At 43.4% G+C, this 27,123-nt stretch overlaps 1 protein-coding gene across 1 annotated transcript in view; it reads right to left on the minus strand.

Annotated features, from left to right (window-relative positions):
* The window catches only part of LOC112258017 (MAP/microtubule affinity-regulating kinase 4-like), a 47,674-nt gene extending 35,892 nt beyond the window's left edge, over positions 1-11,782 (minus strand). The window contains exons 1-3 of the mRNA XM_024432068.2: positions 11,162-11,782; positions 4,316-4,513; positions 3,524-3,577 (exon numbers count right to left, since the gene is read on the minus strand). Of these exons, the coding sequence (XP_024287836.2) occupies positions 3,524-3,577; positions 4,316-4,513; positions 11,162-11,212 (303 nt within the window). The 5' untranslated portion in view covers positions 11,213-11,782. The remainder of the gene's footprint in view (positions 1-3,523; positions 3,578-4,315; positions 4,514-11,161) is intronic.
* Positions 11,783-27,123: the final 15,341 nt, after the last annotated feature.

The raw sequence follows: 27,123 nt of genomic DNA on the forward strand, positions 1-27,123 counted from the left end.
ATTCAGTCATTGAATCAACTCACAATCAACTGACTCAAAGGGCCCTCTGCCTGCTTGTGTGAGGCTTGTGCAGTACACAATTTTGTATACAATGCATTTCAATCACAGATAAAGACAGTAGGTTACTTAAGACAAAATGTATTTTTATTTATTTATTTCACCTTTATTTAACAAGGTAGGCTAGTTGAAAACAAGTTCTCATTTGCAACTGCGACCTGGCCAAGATAAAGCAAAGCAGTTCGACACATACAACAACACATAGTTACACATGGAATAAACAAACATACAGTCAATAATACAGTACAAAAAGTATATATACAGTATGTGCAAATGAGGTAGGATAAGGGAGGTAAGGCAATAAATAGGCCATGGTGGCGAAGTAATTACAATATAGCAATTAAATGGTAGATGTGCAGAATATACACTGCTCAAAAAAATAAAGGGAACACTAAAATAACACATCCTAGATCTGAATGAATGAAATATTCTTATTAAATACTTTTTTCTTTACATAATTGAATGTGCTGACAACAAAATCACACAAAAACTATCAATGGAAATCAAATGTATCAACCCATGGAGGTCTGGATTTGGAGTCACACTAAAAATGAAAGTGGAAAACCACACTACAGGCTGATCCAACTTTGATGTAATGTCCTTAAAACAAGTCAAAATGAGGCTCGGTAGTGTGTGTGGCCTCCACGTGCCTATATGACCTCCCTACAATGCCTGGGCATGCTTCTGATGAGGTGGTGGATGGTCTCCTGAGGGATCTCCTCCCAGACCTGGACTAAAGCATCCGCCAACTCCTGGACAGTCTGTGGTGCAACGTGGCGTTGGTAGATGGAGCGAGACATGATGTCCCAGATGTGCTCAATTGGATTCAGGACTGGGGAACGGGCGGTCCATAGCATCAATGCCTTCCTCTTGCAGGAACTGCTGACACACCCCAGCCACATGAGGTCTAGCATTGTCTTGCATTAGGAGGAACCCAGGGCCAACCGCACCAGCATTTGGTCTCACAAGGGGTCTGAGGATCTCATCTCGGTACCTAATGGCAGTCAGGCTACCTCTGGCGAGCACATGGAGGGCTGTGCGGCCCCCCAAAGAAATGCCACCCCACACCATGACTGACCCACCGCCAAACCGGTCATGCTGGAGGATGATGCAGGTAGCAGAATGTTCTCCATGGCGTTTCCAGACTCTGTCACGTCTGTCACATGTGCTCAGTGTGAACCTGCTTTCATCTGTGAAGAGCACAGGGCGCCAGTGGCGAATTTGCCAATCTTGGTGTTCTCTGGCAAATGCCAAACGTCCTGCACGGTGTTGGGCTGTAAGCACAACCCCTACCTGTGAACGCTGGTGATGAGGTAGTTGGATGGGCTATTTACAGATGGGCTATGTACAGGTGCAGTGATCTGTGAGCTGCTCTGACAGCTGGTGCTTAAAGCTAGTGAGGGAGATATGAGTCTCCAGCTTCAGTGATTTTTGCAGTTCCTTTCAGTCATTGGCAGCAGAGAACTGGAAGGAAAGGCGGCCAAAGGAAGAATTGGCTTTGGGGGTAACCAGTGAGATATACCTGCTGGAGCGCGTGCTAGGGGTGGGTGCTGCTATGGTGACCAGTGAACTGAGATAAGGTGGGGCTTTACCTAGCAGAGACTTGTAGATGACGTGGAGCCAGTGGGTTTGGCGACGAGTATGAAGCGAGGGCCAGCAAACGAGAGAGTACAGGTCGCAGTGGAGGGTAGTATATGGGGCTTTGGTGACAAAACAGATGACCCTGTGATAGACTGCATCCAATTTGTTGAGTAGTGTTGGAGGCCATTTTGTAAATGACATCGCCAAAGTTGAGGATCGGTAGGATGGTCAGTTTTACGAGGGTATGTTTGGCAGCATGAGTGAAGGATGCTTTTTTGCGAAGTAGGAAGCCGATTCAAGATTTAATTTTGGATTGGAGATGCTTAATGTGAGTCTGGAAGGAGAGACAGTCTAACCAGACACCTAGGTATTTGTAGTTGTCAGAACCGTCCAGAGTAGTGATGCTGGACGGGCGGGCAGGTGCGGGCAGCGATCGGTTGAAGAGCATGCATTTAGTTTTACTTGCATTAAAGAGCAGTTGGAGGCCACGGAAGGAGAGTTGTATGACATTGAAGCTCGTCTGGAGGTTAGTTAGCACAGTGTCCAAAGAAGGGCCAGAGGTATACAGAATGGTGTCGTCTGCGTAGAGGTGGATCAGAGAATCACCAGCAGCAAGAGCGACATCATTGATGTATACAGAGAAGAGAGTCGGCCCGAGAATTGAACCCTGTGGCACCCCAATAGAGAATGCCAGAGGTCCGGACAACAGGCCCTCCGATTTGACACACTGAACTCTATCAGAGAAGTAGTTGGTGAACCAGGCGAGGCAATCATTTGAGAAACCAAGGCTGTTGAGTCTGCCGATAAAAATGTGGTAATTGACAGAGTCGAAAGCCTTGTCCAGGTCAATGAATACGGCTGCACAGTAATGTCTCTTATCAATGGTGGTTATGATATCGTTTAGGACCTTGAGCGAGGCTGAGGTGCACCCATGACCATCTCTGAAACCAGATTGCATAGCGGAGAAGGTACGGTGGGATTCGAAATGGTCGGTAATCTGTTTGTTGCTTTTGAAGACCTTAGAAAGGTAGGGTAGGATAGATATAGGTCTATAGCAGTTTGGGTCTAGAGTGTCATGACTGCGGCAGCTTTCCAATCTTTGGGAATCTCAGACGATACGAAAGAGAGGTTGAACAGGCTAGTGATAGGGGTTGCAACAATTTCAGCAGATAATTTCAGAACGAGAGGGTCCAGATTGTCTAGCCCGGCTGATTTGTAGGGGTCCTGGTAGGAGAGAGGTTGGTCGGGAAGGATGGGTGGGTGGGCATATAACGTGAACTTTTAGCAACCCAAAGGCTGTGTGTTCGAATCTGGATAACTTTAGAATTTGAACAAATTAGCTACTTTGCAACTCATTATTACTTTTGAGCTAATTTTCAACCACTTAGTATGTTAGCTAACCCTTCCCCTAACCCTAACCATAACCCTTTAAACTAACTCCTAAACCTAGCCCTTTAACTACTTAGCTAGTATGTTATCTAGCCCTAACATTAACCCCTAACTCCTGAACCTAACCTTAACCTCTAACCACAACCTTAACCCCTAGCCAAGCTAACGTTAGCCACCTAGCTAACATTTAAAAAAATGAATTTGTGTAATGTACATGAATGTGTTATGAAGAAAGAAAATCATGTAATACACACAAAATGGGTTGTGATGAAAAGCATGTAATACACACTAAAATGTGGACTTTTTTGAGTGCCTGTCACAAATTTCAAATCAGTCATTCGTGTCTATTTCACATTAATCTGTGATAGTGTGTTGGGGTAAGGAGGGCATTTATTATGCATTTATTAAGTGTTCATTAAGTGTTTATTAAGGTCATGTCCACTGTGACTGATAAAACACAGATTGATTTTTTTTAAAGTAAATTGCCATGACTCACCTTTTGTAGGCTGGTTGGATTCAACTGAGTTTTGTCAATTATTTTTATTGCAACCTGGAGGAGACGTGAGGAGAACTTTTTACAACATTTTACAAAAAAAGCACAATGAGAAGATGAAAACAACCCAGTAGTAAAACATAGCTTTCTCCAACAAGCTTCAAGTATGAAAATTAATATCTCTATTCACATTCATTATTTTCCTATCCATGGCCAGACGCCCCAGAACCAATGTCCCACTTCTTTAGTTCCCCATTCCAGTCAAACCTATCCCTATTCCTCCCAACCCTCTATTTTAGCATTGCACCCATCTATACTCTAATCATTGACCCCAGGAAGACAAGGGGTTGCTTAGGCCAAAGATAATGGGGAACCATCTGAATAAAGAAGAACCACAATTACAGATCCCCCTCCATCCACTTCCTACCCCCACCACTCACTCTACCCCTATCCCTGCCCAAGTCTCATCTCTCTACCCTATATCCCAAGCCCCCCCACCCAATCATTAAAACAGACCAATAACAAATCAACCCCTAGACTTTACACCCTATGCACTTGTGGAGATCTGAGAGAATTTACTTGGTATAAACAATATGGTGAAGCTTCCAGCTATGCTGGGTCTAGGGGTCAATTTGGGATTGGGCCCCATGCATTCATTCATGCTCTAACACACTACCATGGAAATTGACACTATTGCATCATATTTCTGCTTTCTAAGACCACTACCCTTCCTCTGCATCATATCCCTTACCCAACAACCCCCCACCCGCCACCCTCCCCATGCCCCAGCCTCACCTCCTTGCCCGTCAGGATATGGCGGGCCAGCTTGACCTTGGCGAAGTTGCCCTTGCCGATGGTCTTAAGCAGGCGGTAGTTGCCGATGTGCGGAGTCTCGTCAGAGCAGGAGGCGATGGAGTTCCTGCAGCGGGCGCCCAGTGAGCGGCTGGACAGGCTAGTGCCCTTGTCTGAGCGACTGGCGGCTAGAGACACATGCTGGGGGGAGAGGAGAGAGGGGAGAGGGGGTCACCACCAGCGCCCCCATTACCGCTACCATGCAAAGCCTGGGAACTCCAAGACCCTTTTCAAAATAGGGTTCCACCCGAACCATACTTAGCACGCTCTGATATTTTATTTTCACATTGCCTTCTCCAGTACGGTTTCACCAACTATGGTAGATGCATAACAAGGCCAGTCCAGTATAGCTTGGCTCAGCCTAGTGGGGTGAAATGATACAAGACAAACTCAGAGACCAATTGCTATTTTACACTACTGTACCAACTGCTGACCTGAACCACACTACTGAGCTGGCTTGGATTAAAGGAATTTTGTTTTCATATGGCCCCTTCCAGCACGGTTTCAGCACTAACTATGGTGGATGTGTAACCAGGCCAGTACAGTTTGGCTTGGCTCAGCTCGGCATGGTCGTGTTTAAGGTACCACTGTACACTACTGGACTGGTCTGCCATTATAGCATGGCGGCTCTGGCTCTCTAATATGGCAGGAAATTACTGAGAGTGAACTGATCTAACTAAGATAATGTCACATCAGTGTTTTCCCTAGATCTATTTGCTCATAGGCAGGGGGTTAAGTGCCTGAAAGCAACACCCTGGACTGCTGGCACATCATAGTTCTTCACTGAAATTATATTCAAATTTGAAATATTATCGTTGATTTGGACATCGTCATGCCTGGGTTGCGTTCAACGGGGCATAATGCTGTGGAATGTTCCACACCGTTTGTCTACTGATCATGGCCCTGGTAGAGTTTAGTGTATATAAATTCATGAGATCATTTCCAGGTGAATATATGAATATGTCATGACAAATACTACTATTCATAGAATATCTTGTCTGATCTCTCTGATAACTGGGACAAAGGTACAACTGTATGAGGTGACTAGTCACATGAGCCCTACAACTACTGAGCTAGTTTTCATAAAACCAGGGTTTGAGTGTTTGCTTTAGACTGCGTCGAGTGCCATTTCAGGAGGGTTTGCAGTTTTCTATTGGTTCCATTGCAAGAGGTAAGCTCAATCAAGCACAGCTAAAGTATTTTAAATAATTTCAAATAGAATTTGAACCCAGGTCTGGTATGCATGGCATGCTGGTAGGTGCTCAATCCCAGAACCCAATAGCTTTCGACCTAGGTTCTGTGAAGATTCAGTCCAAAGCTTGAGTTATGGCTAATTTTAAGTTAGGTAGGCAGCAAAGCGTAAGATTTTTTTTAAACAATGTGTTTTTTTACAGGAACATAGATACATGTGTTTTAGTAGGATGCAGCTCCTTGTCATGTGACCAAACAGAAGCAGGGCCCAAAGCAGAGGGAAACAGATACCAGAGAAAGGACTGAGAGAAAAACAAAGAGAGCGAGAGAAACAGAGGGAGAGGCAGGGAGAGAGAGAGAGTGACACAGAGAAAGAGAGAGAGAGCGAAAGAGAGAGAGAGAGAGAAAGAAAGCATATGCAGACACAGTGGTCCCTGGCTGGTCTTGAGTACAGAGTATCTTTCCCAACGTTTTTTCCTTTATTTCTCATGCCCTCTCTCATCGCCTCCTTCTCAAAACACATTGGAAGAGAAGATCAGAGGGGAGGGACCTTGGATCTTATCCTCCAATGCGGTTTGAGGAAATGAGGCGAGAGAAAGCAAGGAATCAAGGAAAGATAAAATGAGGAGGAGACTATGTACTATGTATTAACTTTAGAGTTAATCTTCTTGTTGATTTCGGACTGATGTACAGTGCCTTCAGAAAGTATTCAGACTCCTTGACTGTTTCCACATTTTGTTAGGTTACAGCCTTATAATGACAAAGCAAAAACAGGTTTTTGGACGTTTTAGCAAATTTCTAAACAAAAAAATCTGAAATATGACATCTACATAAGTATTCAGACCCTTTACTCAGTACTTTGTTGAAGCACCTGTGGCAGTGATTACAGCCTTGAGTCTTCTTGGGGATGATGCAACAAGCTTGCCATACCTGTATTTGGGGAGTTTCTCCCATTCTTCTCTGCAGATCCTCTCAAGCTCTGTCAGATTGGATGGGGAGTGTTGCTGCACAGCTAATTTCAGGTCTCTCCAGAGATGTTCGATCAGGTTTATGTCCGGGCTCTGGCTGGGCCAATCAAGAACATTCAGAGACTTGTCCCGAAGCCACTCCTGCATTGTCTTGGCTATGTGCTTGGGGTTTTTGAACCTTCACCCCAGTCTGAGGTCCTGAGAGCTCTGGAGCAGGTTTTCATCAAGGATCTCTCTGTACTTTGTTCCGTTCATCTTTTCCTCAGTCCTGACTAGTCTCCCAGTCCCTGCCGCTGAAAAACATCCCCACAGCATGATTCTGCCATCACCATGCTTCAACGTAGGGATGGTGCCAGGTTTCCTCCAGACGTGACGCTTGGCATTCAGGCCAAATAGTTCAATATTGGTTTCATCAGACCAGAGAATCTTGTTTCTCATGGTCTGAGAGTCTTTAGGTGCCTTTTGGCCAAGTGGGCTGTCATGTGCCTTTTACTGAGGAGTGGCTTCCGTCTGGCCATAAATTCAGTCTGGTCATACCATAAAGGCCTGATTGATGGAGTGCTGCAGAGATGGTTGTCCTTCTGGAAGGTTCTCCCATCTCCACAGAGGAAATCTAGAGCTCTATCTGAGTGACCATCGGGCTCAACTCCCCCGACTGCTCACCTTGGCCAGATGACCAGCTCTAGAAAGACTCTTGGTGTTTCCAAACTTCTTCCATTTATGAATGATGGAGGCCACTGTGTTCTTGGGGACCTTCAATGCTGCAGAAATGTTTTGGTAGCTTTCCCCAGATCGTTGCCTCGACACAATCCTGTCTCCGTGCTCTGCGGACAATTCCTTCGAACCCATGGCTTGGTTTTTGCTCTGACATGCACTGTCAACTGTGGGACCTTAAGTAGACAGGGTAGTGCCTTTCAAAATCATGTCCAATTAATATAATTTACCACAGGAGAATTCCAATCAAGTTGTAGAAACATCTCAAGGATGATCAATGGAAACTGGATGCACCTGAGCTCAATTTCAAGTCTCATAGCAAAGGGTCTGAATACTTAAGTAAAGGTATTTCTGTTATTGTTTTTTAAAATAAATTTGCAAAAATATCAAAATACCAGTTTTCACTTTGTCATTATGGGTATTGTGTGTAAATTGCTAAGGATGTGTTTTTTAAATAAATTTTAGATTACAGCTGTAACGTAACAAAATGTGGAAAAGTTCAAGGGGTCTGAATACTTTCAGAATGCACTGTATATGTATACATTTGTATATTCCCACCTTCAATGCCTAAAAACTCTCTATGGTGAGATGACTATGAATGTGAACTTGACTCAACTGGCTGTTGTTGAGTCAGGATCATTACGAGATGATTCTAAGACATTATAAAGGGGTCGTACATGCTCATGATTAGCATTATAATGGGATACTTTAAGTAAAGTGTTACCATGAGGTTTACTATTGGTACACAGTTCACCGTCCAACCCTGGCCTGGCCCACAGTCATCCTTCTCTGAAGTCAAATCACCAAATCGCCCTCTAGTGGCCTCATGGGTGGACAGTTATTAATATTTTTAATAATTTCATAATTAAATCTGAAGGATCCACCCCTTTTAAAAATGTTTTTGCCTAAAATGGCATAAACAAATCTAACTGCCTGTAGCTCAAGACCTGAAGCAAGGATATGCATATTATTGATACCATTTGAGAGGAAGCACTATGAAGTTTGTGGAAATGTGAAATAAATGTAGGAGAATAACACATTAGATCTGGTAAAAGATAATACAAAGAAAAAAGCCCAGGAGCAATTTAGATTTTGACCACTAGATGGCAGCAATGTATGTGCAAAGTTTTACTTGATCCAATGAACCATTGCATTTCTGTTCAAAATGTTGTATCAAGACTACCAAAATGTGCCTAATTGGTTAATTAATACATATTCAAGTTCATAACTGTGCACTCTCCTCAAACAATAGCATGGTAAATTGGACAATGCGGTTAGATTAACAAGAATGTCAGTTTACTACCAATATCAGATATGTCTATGTCCTGGGAAATTTTCTTGTTACTTACAACCTCATACTTATCACATTAGCCTACGTTAGCTCAACCATACCGCGGGGGACCCAGAGATCCTGTAGAGGTTAATAAAGATACTATTTTAAAACAACTTTGTTATATTTAAAATGTCTATGATGTACGGTACCAGTCAAAAGTTTGGACACACCTACTCATGCAAGGGTTTTTCTTTATTTTTTACTATTTTCTACATTGTAGAATAATAGTGCAGAGATCCAAACTGTGAAATAACACGTGAAATCATGTAGTAACAAAAAAAAGTGTTATATTTTATATTTCAGATTCTTCAAAGTAGCCACCCTTTGCCTTGATGACAGCTTTGCACACTCTTGGCATTCTCTCAACCTGATGGTTTGGGATGAGTTGGACCGCAGAGTGAAGGAAAAGCAGCCAACAAGTGCTCAGCATATGTGGGAACTCCTTCAAGACTGTTGGAAAAGCATTCCAGGTGTTGCTGGTTGTCATCAAGGCAAAGGGTGGCTACTTTGAAGAATATAAAATATAAAATCTATTTTGATTTGTTTTAACACTTTGTTGTTTATTACTTGATTCTATGTGTGTTATTTCATAGTTTGGATGTCTTTACTATTATTCTACAATGTTTTGTGGGTGGGGGGGTTGCATAATTCCCCTGCCTCAACATTCCCAACTGGACTGAGATGAAGGAACATCAGAGGGGTGGTGATTGGTGAGAGTAGAGGAAGAGGGGATATGGAGTGTGCCCCAACTGGTACAATATTCGCTTTAAAGTGCACTACTTTGGAATAGGGAAAATCTGGTCAAAGGTAGTTAACTATACTGAACAAAAATATAAACGCAACATGTAAAGTGTTGCTCCCATGTTTCATGAGCTGAAATAAAAGATCTCAGAAGTTTTCCATTTGCACAAAAAGCTTCTCTAACTCAAATGTTGTACAGAATTATTTTTTTTACATCCGTGTTAATGAGCATTTCTCCTTTGCCAAGATAATTCAACCACCTGGCAGGTGTGGCATATCAAGTAGCTGGTTAAACAGCATGATCATTACACAGGTGCACCTTGTGCTGGGCACAATAAAAGGCCACTCTAAAATGTGCAGTTTTGTAACAAAGCACAATGCCACAGATGTCTCAAATTTTGAGGAAGCATGCAATTGGCATGCTGACTGCAGGAATGTCCACCAGAGCTGTTGCCAGAGAATATAATGTTAATTTCTCTACCATAAGCCACCTCCAGCATCATTTTAGCGAATTTGGCAGAACGTCCAACCGGCCTCACAACCCAGACCACGTGTAACCATGCCAGCCCAGGACCTCCACATCGGGCTTCTTCAGCTGAGGGATTGTCTGAGACCAGCCAACAGTACAACTGATGAAACTGAGAAGTATTTCTGTCTGTAATAAAGCCCTTTTGTGGAGAAAAACTCATTCTCAGCAGGGGCGCAGCCATGGGTGGGCCTGGAAGGGCATAGTTCCACCCACTTGGAGCCAGGCCCACCAGGGTACTGCGCCCCTGCTCAGTCATGTGAAATCCATAGATTAGGGCCTAATTTATGTATTTCAATTGACTTATTTCCTTATGTGAACTGTAACTCAAATAAATAATTGAAATTGTTGCATATTGCATTTATATTTTTGTTCAGTATTAATCGTGAAGAAGCCCATTTGGCTCTGGTCAAAAGTAGTGCACTATATGGTGAATACGGTGCCATTTGTAATGCGGTCATGGTCTCCACACAAAGATTTGGGCCTGGGAATAATAACAGATTGCTTCATCAGACAGGTCCTCAATAAACACACATAATTTCAGCAGAGAAATCAGTATTTATGGAATCACATCTAAAGAGAAACCCCCAAAGTGCATATTAGGCTATGCATATTAGATAGGCCTTCATAGATAGATGGAGATACAAAAATACTGTACACACACACACACTGTACATATCCATTGTTGCTTGTGCAGGCCCTACTGCTACTGGCTACAGTGGAAGCTGTAGCCTAGCAGATGGCGCTCCGCTGTTACACCCATAGCCCTGGATAGTACGCCGCTATACCCAGCAATGGATAGCATTTTGCACAACATTGTATGCAATAATCGAAAACAGTTATCAGACTTTTCTCGTTTTTATTATTCCGAATGGTTGTAGGTGCGACAGTATGCCAGTCATAACGAGGTTTCACCATACAAGGGGAATACACAGGCAATAAGTGACATATATACAGCTATAATAAGAGGTGACGGTTCTTAGTATGAGCTTCTGCGCATATCCACGGAGTGTTACCGTATGTGGATGGATTCATCCCGGGCTGTTTGCCTACAGCCATCAGCTCTTTTGCTGTTTAGACGTTATAAGGATACGGCCCATTTTGAGATAATCTGCTATGCTAAATTTCCACCCACTCTCATACCCAGGCTCTTTTTTTAACAACCAAAATGCACACCATATAATAATTAGGCCTATGCATTACAAATAAATATGGTGAATGCAAAGCCCCATGTTATGAACCATATTTCTATACTCTACATAGGATGTATAATTTCTGCATAGACACTCAAATTATGGGATAATTATTGCACTTACATGGTCCGTGCCCCTGTCGTTTCCAGACGGTAATGCAGAACGAGAAGACATTTTCCCTGAGTTTTTCCCGAATTACTGTATGTTTGCGTTTATATTTACAGGATCAGGCTCCACTAATAATAACATCCGACATTGGCAGTTCCGCAGCTGCGATCACGTCCCAATCAACCTGTTTATTCTCCAACCGGCGAAGCCGTAGTCGAGAGGAGACCTCTACCTGTCATGGCAGCAGTAGCCAACCGATATCTGGGGTGTCTTCAAGCAAGCTGCATTTCTCTGGCAAAATTCGCTCAATTCGGTAATTTTGCACCAAAAGCAACGCAAACCCACGATTTAACGTCAATTATGGACTGAAACTGTGTGATGTTTGGCCAAAACCCACTGTTTCTGCGGCGACTTTCCGCCCCCTGCCTCATTTCGGCATATAAAACAAATATACGGCTTTGGGATGAGCGTCTCCGTTTATCATAATAATAGGCTACTGTTTAATCTATCAATTCCCCATCGCTTTGCTGCATGCAACCGACGACGATTGCATTAATCCGCGGGAAAACAGAGGGTATTTTGCATGAAAAACACCGAATTGTTCATAACCCTGATGGCTGCGATGCGCCACTTCTCGCGTCAGAGACGCTGACTGACACATCCGCCGACCGAAAACGCACCTACGAGCGTAAAGTTGAGCGTAAAAGAAACCTACCCAAAACGGAAGATGGAAAGTCTGTGTTTAAATCAGTGACGCATTTTCAATATTTCTTATACACAGTAGTGGTTAGCTATAGCCTAAATCCGTATTTAGATAGATAAACAAACAACTCACACCGCCACGCTTTCCAATTCACCCATCAATTTTTACAATCTTCTCCCATCCAAAGACAGCACTCCAGAGCTGGTGCACAAATTGGGATTCTTGTAGGCTACAGAAATACCAATATATGTCAAAATCGAATGAAATCCGTAGCCTGGTTAATTTTCTTATGATATGAAGATTCATGTGAATAAATTATTCCAAAAAGGTTCAGTTGATTGGACAGACAGCATTGTAGACTTGAACTATTCTAATTACAACTGTGTAGCTGCAGATCAAATCAGAACTAAGCCTTGTGTGGCCTATAGCCTGATATTAAACAATAGTTTTACAGTGTATAATTGAGAAGTGAGGGGATTTGAATGTTTGAACATCTAACATCATATAAAGAAAACATATTTTATGTGTTATACCATCAAGCCTATCAGAGTTGTAGACTATGGAACAATGTGTAAGTACACAATTATAAGAGTCAAGCTGCCTATGTAAGAGCAATGTTGATATTTTAATTTGTGCACTCATGGACTGACTGAGTAGGCTAAATATTCCATATTTATTGTTGTGATTTAGGGGGGTGACTGGGGGTGCAGTTGGGGCATGTTCAGCTGTCCCAGAGAAGGATAGGATCTAACAGTTAACCCTCTCTCAGTCAAAGAGTTACAAAATTTCTCCAAACAGGGTTTTGGGAAGTTACCTTATTTGGTAACTCTACAGTTGTTTATAACTTATGTTACTGATTAGTGTCTTGTAATGAGCAATGATCACTCAAGTGCCCTCCCTCAAATCTACCAAAGACACAGGATGGGAATATGTCTGTATGTAATATTGTATGTGGACAAGTATTATGTCAATACGGATTGTGGCAAAAGCAGCCGGAAGGTTGCTGGTTCTAGCCAAGGGCCGGCGATTTAAAAAAAAAAAAAGGAATTGAACTGATAGCGGCAGGGGTGCTGATGTCCAGCCTGACTACATTAAACAGACATAGGATATGTTGCGTACATTTGTATCCCTCCATTTAGTATGATATGTTATGTTAAATTACGAATGCATTACTGGTTACTTAAAGTGACGCTCCAGTGATTTTGTATAATTTCAGCCAGTAGTTTTGAAAGTAGTGTTCACGAGTCAAAACGGGTCATAGAAAATTGTGCACAATAGTGTACCACTTTATCCATTTCATATGTTACCTCCTGCACGTTTTTTTGCAATTCTTATGATATGTTACTAATTCCAATTCATACAAGAATTTGTAAGTGCTTAAAATCCCGGACTGCATCTTTTCGTAATTAAGACATAAACAAAATTATGATATTGTACGATGGATCGGGTAAGAAGTATTTGTATAATATTTTACCACCACTATTCCATTCATAACGTAAGGTAACATATTATACTAAATAAAGGGATACAAATGTACATCCCAAATCCTACGAATTGCCTTGAGGCCAGGTTGTGGTATCTGATCCCAGGTACAAACCAATGCCATTGTGCCCTTGAGCAAGGCACTTAAACCTAAATTGCTCTCCATCCAGCGGTGCTGCACCGCGGCTGACCCTATGCCAGGCTTGAGTCAAAAGTAGTGAACTATAGGGAATAGGGTACCATTTCAAAATGCAGCTTGGTCTATCAGCACATGGTCTGTCAGCATATACTAACCCATAAGTTTGGTGATATTGGTGCTAGAGCAACCAATAGGAAGATTGGGTTCCTTTCCTATTCAGGTATGGGCCTTGTTCAAATACTCATAACATGCATCCTTCCTTCCTCCCTTCCTCCCTTCCTCCCTTGAGCTTATGTGAATTGGTGGAATTAATATAGTGGAAATCTTGATGTTAGATTGGTGATAAGCCATTGCTGTTAGATCAGTGATTACTTCAAGGAAGGGCGAAAGGATGGAAGGAAGGATGTATTCAAACAGGGCCTTCCTCTAACCAGCAGGTGCCCAAGCCTGTAGTGCTTCACAGTTTCCAGCAGATGGTAGCAGTGTGTTGCTTTTACTTTCTACTGCCAGAGAACCAAGTACCCTCTGACTGGCTGTCCCATCATTTCTGGGCATGTATTCACAAAGCTTCTTAGAGTATGAGTACTGATCTAGGATACATTTCCCCTTTTAGATCCAAATGAATAAGATTGTATGGGCATGGAGGACCTTCATATTGTGATGTCAGATCTATAGCTTGTGGTGTAAATGGCTCTGTCTGTTGTGTGACCTGTCATCTCTGTCATGTTGTCTGAAAATGTTGATTATAGACGTTTACACAGTGTTCAAGAATGTGAGAAAAATTCCTATAGAGGCCAATAGAGAGAACTGAACTACTTGGCTACTCTTGACTGACGCTGAGATTTACTGATTTAATGAGACATTTACAATGTTTATTCTTAAAAAAATCCATCTATGTGGGCCTCCCGAGAGGTGTAGCAGTCTAAGGCACAAAGCCGGCTGTGTAGCCCCATAGGGCGGTGCACAATTGGCCAGGCACCATCTGGGATTAGGGGAGGGTTTGACCAGAAGGCTTTCCTTGGCTCATCACCCTCTAGCAACTCCTTGTGGCGGGCTGGGCACCTTCAAGCTGACTTCGGGCATAAGTCAAACAATGTTTCCTCTGACACATTGGTGCGGCTGGCTTCCGGGTTAAGCGAGCAGTGTGTTAAGAAGTCGTATGGATTGGCGGGTCATGATTTGGAGGATGCATGTCTCGACCTTCACCTTTCCTGAGCCCGTTGGGGAGTTGCAGCGATGAGACAAGATCGTAACTAGCAATTGGTATATGAAATTGGTGAGAAAAATGGGGTAAAAATCCATTTTACATGTAACAGTGTTGCTTCTGTCCTGGGCTTGAACCAGGGACCCTCTGAACACATCGACATCTGCCTCCCATGAAGCATTGTTACCTATGGCTCCACAAAAGTAAAGGCACTTGCAGAGCAAGGGAAACAATTACTTCAAGATATCAGTGAGTGACGTCACCAATTGAAACGCTACTAGCGCGCACCGGTAACTAGCTAGCCATTTCACACCAGTTACATATAGGCTATCGTAATTGATCAGCAGGAAATCCTGTGGATTTGTGGCTTTAAGTGACAATAAAAGAGAAACATAATTCTGTTCATTTGGAGGGTCTTAAAAATGTTGTTGTTTTTTATTAGAATTTAGGTGTATCACACTCCAAACAACTTTGGAAATAATTGATTTAGCGTCCTAGCCTTTAATGCTATACTCTGCCTCTTCTAGCCTCTGGGTAGCGACAATGAGCTGTGTTTGTAATATCACTACAAGCCAGACTGGTGTAAGCATTCAGCAATGCATGCAGTCCCTCGCTGGATTAACAAATATTCACATCAATACATCTTAGCATTCTTAGATAAGAGCGACAGAGAGGAAGACAGAGAGGAAAAAGGGAATGAGGGAGAGAGTGTCACGACTTCTGTCGAAGTCGTTGCCTCTCCTTGTTCGGGCGGTGCTCTGCGTTCGACGTCACCGTTCTTCTAGCCATCAGCGATCCATTTTTCATTTTCCATTGGTTTTGTCTTGTCTTCCCACACACCTGTTTTCAATCCCATTCATTACCTGTTGTGTATTTAACCCTCTGTTTCCCCTCATGTCTTTGTCAGAGATTGTTTTATTGTCAGTGTTGTTTATTTGTTGTGTTGGTGCGTGACGGGTCCTGGTACCCATGTTTTTTCATGTCTGTACTGTTTAGTGTTATGGAGCATGTTCTGTGGACATTTATTAAAAGACTCCATTTACAATCCATTTTGACTCTCCTGCGCCTGACTTCCCTGCCACCTATACACACGGCGCTGACAGAGAGGGAGAAAAAACACAGAAAGAGGAATACCTTCCAGCTGCGGAGACAAAAGAAGAACATGAGTAGGCACCTGTCTCAAAGGTCTTGTGGTCTCATTGTAAACTGTGGAAGAGCTTTGCGGTTGTGTGGAATCAGAGTATGCACCCCCAAATGGCTGTTCCGGTGCCATTTGGGACGAGGTACCAGAGGGATGAGGCGGCAGGGCCGTGTGGGGACTAGGGAGGATGTCATGTTAACAAGGTCAAACCACAACTCCCTAATGATGAAAGATGGAAGGGGATTCACGCAGAGGTGACAGGCGTCACAGAGAAATCATGTTTTTCTTTTGTCCCAAGGCATGACGGTCCATGTCTCTCCAGGGAGAGCATGATGTCCCTGCCACATGTTTGGGACTCATTTAGCAATGAATATTATTCTGTAAAAACACCCTTCCACAGTAAATGAGCCAAATGTTCATGTTTTACGATGTACCCTCTTCTGCCTGGTAGCAACCTGGACACATGCGCTGCTGTATTTGTTTGTTTACAGCAGTAGGCCTACTACGATTCCAAGACAATTTTCCCCCTATACTATCCTAAACCCTATACTTTCCTTTCTTTTCTTATCCCATCCTATCCTTTCATATCCTATTCTATACCCTATACTCTCCTTGCTTATCCTATCCATTCGTGTCCTATCCTATCCTATGATTAGGGACTGTCTTGATGTACTGCATGTTCAACAATAATCATGTTGACTCACAATAGTGGGCTTTATCGATAAACCACAACAATACATGTAGTCTACATTTTGACAACAACAATAAAACCTGATGATGAGTCCCGGCTGTATTCATTAAGCACCAAACTGAAGACAGCGGACCGAAACAAGGAGGGGAGGGGATTATATCTGTCTGTCAATTACAGATTAAAAAGGAATACCCAGCCATGATCTGTCCAACGATGCCTCTCTACCAGACAAACTCAGTGCGTGCTTTGACAAAAATAACAATGAGCCGTGCATGAGGGCCCTTGGCGACACAGGGGACTGGGTGATCTTGCTCTCCGAGGCCGACCCGAGGATAGTTTTAAATCAGGTCAATACTCTCAAGGCCGCGGGACCGGATGTTATTCCAGGGCGCATTCTCAGAGCGTCCCCTCCGGTACTCCCTGTTCACCCATGACTGCGTGGCAGCGCACGACTCCAACACCATCATCAAGTTTGCTGACGACATGGATGTGATAGGCCTGATCGCCAGTAACCATGAGACAGCCAACAGGGAGGAAGTCAGTGACCTGGCAGTATGGTGTCAGGAAAACAACCTCTCCCTCCACGTCAGTAAGACCAAGGAGCTGATAGTCGGGCTGCAGTGGAGTGGGTCGAGCTGTCAAGTTCCTTGTGTCCAAATCACTAAGGACTTAAAATGGTCCACACACACAGTTCTACAGCTGCACCATTGAGAGCATCTTTACTGACTGCATCACTCCTTTGTATGGCTACAGAGGGTGGTGTGGACAGCCCAGTACATCACTGGGCCCAGCTCCCTGTCATCCAGGACCTCTATATCAGGCAGTGTGAAAGAAAGGCCCAGAAAATAGTTTGACTCCAGCCACCCACACCATAGACTGTACTCTGCTTCCGTACAGCAAGCAACAAGTCTGACACCAGCAGGCTCCTGAACAGCTTCTATCCCCAAGCCATACGACTGATAAATAGCTAACAAAATGGTTACACAGACTTTGACCCTTCTATTTTATTTTTGACTTTTGCACTGACTCTATGCACAGTCACAGGACAACACACTCACACTGACACTCCACACACACACACACACACACACACACACACACACACACACACACACACACACACACACACACACACACACACACAGACACACTTAATTTGCTCACACACACATAACACGCACACACATTCATACTGACTCTACACATAAGAACACACACTCATATACAATCATCATATACACTGCTGCTACTCTGTTTATCATATATCTCCTGACGCCTAGTTACTTTACCCCTATACTGTACATATCTACCACTCCAGCATCCCTGCACATTGTAAATATGGTATTGGCACTGACCCTGGAACTGACCCTGTATATAGCTTACTTTTCTTGTGTTCTTCTTCTTTCTGTTTCTTGTGTGTCTTTGTTCTACTTCACTTTTTTTAAAGTACTACTGATATTGATTTCTGCATTGTTGGGAAAGAGCTTGCAAGAAAGACGTGTACATGTGACAATAAAACATGAAACTGAGAAACAATCCATTTTGTTTTCCGTTGTAAAATATTTTGTTACAGTGTGCCCTAATGAATACAACCAAGTAGTAGTTCCACGTTGGCTGACTTCAGCGAGGATGCCAAAAAGTTCCATAGGTCAGCATGTCTCCACAGGAGGGGGAAGTGGCAAGCTGAGTGCATGGTGCTCTCAGCTCGGGGATCTCCGATAAGGATCACACTGGGGGTCTAATGCTGTGTGTTTACCCTTGATTCTACCTCAGGTTTGGGCTTCCTGCAACGCCTCGAGAGAGCAGGGAGCACAACCTTGCTTACGTAAATAAGGCAGGGGGAGAAAAGCACACAGAGCCAAAGGTGAGACCCTGTTGCTATATTTCAAGACAGCCACCATTGTTTGTGTTCCAGACTTCTTTCTTGTCATGTAAAGTAGTTTCCGTTCCTGGGATTGGATCGCGCCAATAAATGTGTTGTTCTGCAGAAACAGACACATTTTTTGGAGGGAGGTGAACGATAAAAACAAAACACCGTGGGGGAGGCCCCTTGGAGAACAACTGTCTTTATTGTACTCTTTGTCTAGCTATTAGCTCCATTTGTTCACAACTCTGACACTTCGCCCAAAGCACCTTTAAAGGAAAAGTCACATTTAGGAGGGGTAAAAAGAGGACATCTTTCACAATACAGACATATTTGCTGTACAAGTGTAGAATATTAATTTGCCCACTATTGTCGTAGCTAAATAATCCTGCAGCAAAAAAAGATTTTAACGTTTAGTCCACAATGTTGCTCGATCAGCAGTTAGGCTATTAGCTGGACAAAAGCAGCGAACATGAAAAGTGCAATGTTAATATAACCATGTGCTATGTTGTTTTCATAACCAAGAGGGAAGGTGGCAATTTTCAGGTGTGAAGTAAAAAATGCAAATTGGATAAATGCACATGCTTTGAACTTGGCTAATGGCGATTAGCTAATGGCATACAAGCTATGTCCACCATAAACTAAAAGTACAGGTATCATGCTCACTAACAAATTACAGTGTTCAAAATCCATATTAATAGATTATGTTTTAGAAATAATGTTTTGTTGTTGAATTTAAAGGAATAGTCCACTCTAAACCACAAATTCCTATGATTTACATAGTTAAATAATATAAATACAGTACCATTCAACAGTTTGGACACACCTACTCATTCTAGGGTTTTTCTTTATTTGGACTATTTTCTACATTGTAGAATACTAGTGAAGAAATAAAAACTATGAAATAACACATATGGAATCATGTAGTAACCAAAAATGTGTTAAACATCAAAATATATTTTATATTTAAGATTCTTTAAAGTAGCCACCCTTTGCCTTGATGACAGCTTTGCACACTCTTTGCATACTTGACGGGTACTGTAGATGGCTGGATGTGTTTCAGACAAGTATGCCCATACCATCTATTGGCTGATCTGGAGTGCAGGTAATTGTTTTTATAAGCTTTATTAAATGTGATGGTGTGTTATCCCCTATCTCCAGTGACAGAACTATACAGCTACAACACGTTCCTACACAATTTCCTGATTTCACAGACCGATCACATAGAAGTTAAATCATGGTGAAAATTGTTATTTTACCCGCTGAAATAACATAGGCTTTCACCAAATTGACAGGCGTTTCAAGAAGTCAGCATGTGGGAGAAGTCGGAGGTCAGGGATGATAGACGAGTTTCCCACTAGTAATTACCAGTTGGAGGGGTGTTCAAGTGGACTTTTCCCAGTCATATGTGGTAAATACCACTTTTCTACTTTGTTAGGAACACAGGGTAAGACCAGTTTTCAGTGAATTTATGTAAATCGGGCAGGACAATTCTCAGCAACAAAAGAGTCATCAAATTAAGATCCTACATCTGTAGTAGGAGTGTTTATCAAATGTAAAACATTTTTTGACAACGTAATAAACCAGCTCACATCAACAAACACAAATCTACTAACCATGTGTCATTAGGTTCATGAGGTTTTGGAAAAGGCTCTCAGACTGCTAGTCTTACTTACGACTTGACAGTGACTATCACAATATCACTTTGCTTACAGGCTCACATACTATATCTCTCCTTTTAGTTCACCGTTTCAAATGTTTGGTGTGTGTGTAGAAAAACTAAAATACCTGACTAAGTGTAAAAGTGAGAACTATAGCCCCTAGCATGGCCCATGGACTTCCCCTTATGATCTATAATGAAAACACAGCCATTGAGGATGTCAGTTTGTCCACCCTGTTTTCCATTTAAAGGTCTGACAGCACAGTCCCTGGAGTTATAGGCCTACTCGGGCAGATTATAGGCAGACTATCACATTCAACCTGAAAAGGATCCCTTTTAGCCCATCTATCCTATTAAAAATGGACTGAAGACAGAAACAGATAACTTGGATCCATTTAGTTTGTCCAGACAAGCAAAATGCTTGTCTTCCTAGCTCCAACAGTGCAGTAGTATCTAACAATTCACAACAATACACAAATCTAAAAGTAAAAGAATGGAATAAAAAATATATAAAAATATTAGGACGAGCATGTCTGAGTGGCATTGACTAAAACACAGTAGAATACAGTATAGACAATGAAATGCGTTAAACAGTATGTAAACACCATTAAAGTGACCAGTGATTCCATGTCTATGTACATAGGGCATCAGCCTCTAAGGTGCAGGGTTTAGTAACCGGGTGGTAGTTGGCTAGTGATGGCAATTTAACAGTCTGATGGTCTTGAGATTGAAGCTGTTTTTTTAGTCTCTCAGTCCCAGCTTTGATGCACCTGTACTGACCTCGCCTTCTGGATGGTCGCAGGGTGAACAGACCGTGGCTCGGGTGAATGATATCCTTAAGGATATTTTTGGCCTTCCTGTGACATTGGGTTCTGTAGGTGTCCTGGAGGGCAGGCAGTGTGCCCCCTGTGATACGTTGGGCAGACGTATCACCACCCTCTGGAGAGCCCTGCGGTTGCGGGCAGTGCAGTTGCCGTACCAGGCGGTGATACAGCCCAACAGGATTCTCTCAATTGTACTTCTGTAAAAGTTTATTAGGTTATTAGGGGCCAAGCCAAATTTCTTCAGCCTCCTGAGGTTGAAGAGGTGCTGTTGCGCCTTCTTCACCTCACTGTCTGTGTGGGTGGACCATTTCAGATTGTCAGTATTGTGTTCAACTTCTCCACTGCGGTCCCATCCATGTGAATAGGGACGTGCTCTCTCTGCTGTTTTCTGAAGTCCACGATCAGCTCCTTTGTTTTGTTGATGTTGTGGGAGAGGTTATTTTCCTGGCACCACTCTGCCAAGGTCCTCACCTCCTCCCTGTTGGCTGTCTCGTCATTGTTGGTAATCAGGCTCACTACTGTTGTGTAGCCTGCAAACTTGATGAATGAGTTAGAGGCGTGTGTGGCCACTCAGTCATGGTAGAACAGAGAGAACAGGAGGAGGCTGAGCATGCACCCTTGTGGGGCCCCTGTGTTGAGGATCAGTGTAGTGGAGGTGGTGTTTCCTACCTTCACCACCTGGGGGCAGCTCGTCAGTAAGTCCAGGACCCAGTTGCACAGTGCGGGGTTCAGACCCAGGGCCCCAAGCTTAGTGATGAGATTGGAGGGTACTATGGTGTTGAAGGCTGAGCTATAGTCAATGAACAGCATTCTTACATGGGTATTCCTGTGGGATAGGTTAGTGTGCAGTGCAATGGCGATTGCATCATCTGTGGATCTATTAGAGCGGCATCCAAATTGAAGTGGGTCTAAGATGTCAGGTAAGGCGGAGGTGATATGATCCTTAACTAGCCTCTCAAAGCACTTCATGATGACAGAGTGCTACGGGGCGATAGTCATTTAGTTCAGTTACCTTGCTTTCTTGGGCACCATAGTTCCTGTACCGCTCTTGAAGCAAGTGAGGACAGCAGACTGAGATAGGGAGAGATGTCCGTAAACACTCCAGCCAGCTGGTCTGAGCATGCTCTGAGGACACGGCTAGGTATACTGTCTAGGCCGGCAGCCTTGCGAGGGTTACCACGCTTAAATGTTTTACTCACGTCGGCCACGGAGAACGAGAGCCCACAGTCCTTGGGTGCGGACCACGTTGGTGGCACTGTGTTATCCTCAAAGCGGGTGAAGAATATGTTTAGTTTGTCCAGAAGCAAGACGCCGATGTCTGCGACATTGCTGGTTTTCCCTTTGTAATCTGTGATTGTCTGTAGACCCTGCCACATACGTTTCGTGTCTGAGCCGTTTAATTGCTTTTGCACTTTGTCTCTGTACTGATGTTTTGCCTGTTTGATTACCTTATGGAGGGACTGATTACACTGTTTTTATTCAACCATATTCCCAGTCACCTTGCCGTGGTTAAATACGGTGGTTTGCGCTTTCAGTTTAGCGCGAATGCAGCCGTCTATCTATGGTTTTTGGTTTGGGCAGGTTTTAATAGTCACAGTGGGAACAATATCTCCTATACACTTCCTGATGAACTCAGTCACTGTGTCCGTTTATACGTCACTGTTATTCTCAGAGGCAACCCGGAACATATCCCAGTCCGCGTGATCAAAACAAGCTTGAAGCATCGATTCTGTTTGGTCAGACCAGCTTTGAATAGACTTTAGCACGGGTACTTCATGTTTGAATTTCTGTCCAGGATGCTGGATTGAATCCCCAATCTGACAAGGTAAAAATCTGTTGTTGTGCCCCTGAGCAAAGCAGTTAACCCACTGTTCCCTGGGCGCCAATGATGTGGCTGTCAATTAAGGCAGTCCCCTGCACCTCTCTGATTCAAAGGGGTTGGGTTAAATGCAGAAGACACATTTCAGTTAAATGCATTCAGTTGTACAACTGACAAGGTATACCCCTTTCCCTAGCCATAGCAAGATGAGCTAAAATCTAACGAAGGAACATTAGATAAACCCTCTCAAAATGTTCAGTTAGTTGGCTGTCAAAATTGCACTGATAAACAATGGGGAATTGTAGCCTCCTCGTCCTTCTGCAGCATGCCTGTCAATGCATGCCTGTCCCAACCAAGCATCCAAGCTAACTTGCTAAAGTTGGCTAGCTTGCTAGCTACTTAAAGACACAAATAAGAGAACACCTCACTCTGACAATTTTACTCGCCGTAGCAGAGCTGGTTAGGCTGTTTACATGTTATCTAGAGCATTCTTGGGTATTCTTGGTGATTTGTATGTGTAACGGCTTTCCTCTTCCTCTTCTGAGGAGGAGTAGCAAGGATCGGACCAATATGCAGCGTGGTAAGTTTAATAATAATATGCAGCATGATACGTTAATAATAACTGAACACGACTCAATACAAAAATAACAAAGAGAATGAAAACCGAAACAGTCCTGAATGGTGACACAAACAACAAAACAGGAAACAATCACCCACACCACACAGGTGGGAAAAGCCTACCTAAGTATGATTCTCAATCAGAGACAACTAACGACACCTGCCTCTGATTGAGAACCATACCAGGCCAAACACAAAACACAACATAAAAAAACGAACATAGACAACCCACCCCAACTCACGCCCTGACCATACTAAAACAAAGACATAACAAAAGAACAAAAGAACAAAATAACTGCTTTTTTTGTTCAATCCCTCAAGAACTGTTGTAAATATAATAATCTGTTTGCATCTGCCAATTTATTGTCTGTCCAGTATCCAGACGACCTGTCCCCAGAGCTTCCAATACAGTTAATCTCTTCCTGTAGTGTGTTGAGGAGAGCAAATAAGGAGAATGAGGCTAAATTAATTATTGATAAACATGCAGCTGTTAAAGAACACCCTCTGTTCTGTCAGACAAGTAACCACATTATAGCAGGGGGTGTAAAGCCATAACACATACGTTTTTCCAGCAGAAGACTATGATCAATAATGTCAAAAGCTGCACTGAAGTCTAACAAGACAGCCCCCACAATCACTTTATCATCAATTTCTCTCAGCCAATCATCAGCCATTTGTTTAAGTGCTGTGCTTGTTGAGTGTCCTTCCCTATAAGCCCGCTGAAAGTCTGTTGTCAATTAGTTTATCGTGAAATAGCATTGTATCTGGTCAAACACCAATTTTTCCAGAAGTTTACTAAAGGTTGGTAACAGGCTGATTGGTCAGTTATTTGAGTCAGTAAAGGGGGCTTTACTATTCTTGAGTAGCGGAATGATTTTAGCTTCCCTCCAGGCCTGAGGGCACACCCTCACCAGTAGGCTAAAATTGAAGGAGTGGCTAATAGGAGTGGCAGTGTCATTTGCTATTATCCTCAGTCATTTTCCTTCCAGATTGTCAGACCCCAGTGGCTTGTCATTGTTGATAGACAACAACAACAAAATGCACCTCTTCCACACTGACTTTACGGAATTCAAAAGTACAATTCTTGTCTTTCATAATTTGGTCCAATATACTTGGATGTGTAGTGTCAGCGTTTGTTGCTGGCATGTAATCCCTAAGTTTGCTTATAATGCCAATGAAAAGTAATTCAGGTAGTTCGCAATATCAGTGGGCTTTGTGATGAATGAGCCATCTGATTCAATGAATGATGGAGCCAAGTTGTTTTTTAAATTTAATTTAAGGTGCCCCAAAGCTTTTTACTATTATTCTTTATATAATTTATCTTTTTCATACTATAGTTCATTTTTATTTAGTTTTGTCACGTGATTTCTTAATTTGCAGTACGTTTGCCAATCAGTTGGGCTGCCAGTATAACGATGTGCGCTTGGAGTTGGGATGGAAGTTCAGGGAGTGCATAATTTAATAAAGAAATGAACAAAATAAGAAACACGAACAACACACAGACAGGAAACTGAAACAGAAACAATGACACCTGGGGAAGGAACCAAAGGGAGTGACATATATAGGGAAGGTAATCAAGGAGATGACGTGCAGGTGTGTGTAACGATGGTGACCGGTGTGCGCCATAATGAGCAGCCTGGTGACCTAGAGGCCGTAGTGACAGTACCCCCTCCCCGATACGCGGCTCCAGCCGGAGGACACCGACCAAAATGACGATCCCAGGGATCAGGAGTGGACCGGTCACCTCTGCTGAGGTGGGGGAAACCTGTCAGTCTGGCTGAGACGTGGGAGCATGACGACCTAGCATGACGACCTAGAGCGCCGGAGAGAGAGCATACGTGATGGTACCCCCTCCCCGGCGCGTTTGGCTCCAGCCGCAGGACACCAACCAAAGGGACGATCCCGGGGATCCGGAGCGGACCGGTCACCTCCGCTGAGGTGCTGAAACCTGATGAACTGGCTGGGGCGTGGGAGCCCGTCGAGCCCGCTGAGGCGTAGCAGCCCGTTGAGGCCGCAGATGCAGAGGAACCCCACAAACCTGTCTAAGGCCTCCCAGGTAGCTCCGGTTCAGACACCCAAACCCGACATCACCTCCAACACAATTGTTGTTTTAAATTAAAAACACCCCCTGATGCTTTCCTTTGGTGAGGCGTCATTCTATAGCGATGTGCGCTGGGATTCGGGAAGCAAGTTTAGGGAGTGTATAATTTAATAACAAATAACAAAATAAAAATAATAATAAAACAAGAAACAAGAACAACGCACAGACAGGAAACTGAAACAATGACGCCTGGGGAAGGAACCAAAGGGAGTGACATATAAAGGGCAGGTAATCAAGGAGGTGATGAGTCCAGGTGAGTCTGAAAACTCACAGGTACGCGTAATGATGGTGACAGGTGTGCGTGAAAAGATGGAAAAATCCCTCTGCAATGTTGGGTTGTATTGTAGAGAGTCTCAGTCGTAAATCATTCCCACACACAGTCTGTGCCTGTATTTAGTTTTCATGCTAGTGAGTACCGAGAATCCACTCTCATATAGGTACTTGGTTGCAAAGGGCATCAGTGTCTTAACAGCACGATTTGCCAAGGCAGGATACTCTGAGTGCAGCCCGAACCAGAAATCTGACAGTGGCATTTGATTACATAAAATGTTTAATTTCCTTTTCACTTGTTGCAATTTCGATGAAGGTCTCTTGTTCAGATATCGGTAAGTGGACTGGAGGCAGGGCATGAAAGGGATAAGGAATACAGTTGTTTGTGTCATCCGTTTTGGGAAAGTACCTGCGTAATTGCGCACCCAACTCATTCAGGTACTTCGCTATATCAGCTATATTTGATATTGTTCGTAAGCTTGAGTTCATTTGCACACAAAAGAATTATACAATGATGGAAAGACCTGTGTGTTGACCTTGTTAATGCAGACAGAGAAGAGGGCCAACTCCTTAATCATAGCCTCAATTTTGTCCCGCACATTGAATATAGATACGGAGAGTCCCTGTAATCCTAGATTCAGATCATTCACCCAGATAGCCCAGTCGTGTGAGAAACTCGCCATCATGCAAGCGGTCAGACAAGTGAAAAAGATGGTCAGTAAAGAAAAATTTAAGCTCGTCTCTCAATTAAAAAAGACGTGTCAATACCTTGCCCCTTGATAACAACCCTCCAGGCAAGCTTCAATGCCATACAACTCTCCTTCCGTGGCCTCCAATTGCTCTTAAATACAAGTAAAACTAAATGCATGCTCTTCAACCGATCGCTGCCTGCACCTGCCCGCCTGTCCAACATCACCACTCTGGACGGCTCTGGCTTAGAATGCGTGGACAACTACAAATACCTAGGTGTCTGGTTAGACTGTAAACTCTCCTTCCAGACCCACATCAAACATCTCCAATCCAAAGTTAAATCTAGAATTGGCTTCCTATTTCGCAACAAAGCATCCTTCACTCATGCTGCCAAACATACCCTTGTAAAACTGACCATCCTACCAATCCTCGACTTCGGCGATGTCATTTACAAAATAGCCTCCAATACCCTACTCAACAGATTTTGTCACCAAAGCCCCATATACTACCCATCACTGTGACCTGTATGCTCTCGTTGGCTGGCCCTCGCTTCATACTCGTCGCCAAACCCACTGGCTCCATGTCATCTACAAGACCCTGCTAGGTAAAGTCCCCCCTTATCTCAGCTCGCTGGTCACCATAGCATCTCCCACCTGTAGCACGCGCTCCAGCAGGTATATCTCTCTAGTCACCCCCAAAACCAATTCTTTCTTTGGCCGCCTCTCCTTCCAGTTCTCTGCTGCCAATGACTGGAACGAACTACAAAAATCT

This window comes from Oncorhynchus tshawytscha, linkage group LG09 (assembly GCF_018296145.1).
Source record: "Oncorhynchus tshawytscha isolate Ot180627B linkage group LG09, Otsh_v2.0, whole genome shotgun sequence".
Lineage (NCBI taxonomy): Eukaryota > Metazoa > Chordata > Actinopteri > Salmoniformes > Salmonidae > Oncorhynchus > Oncorhynchus tshawytscha.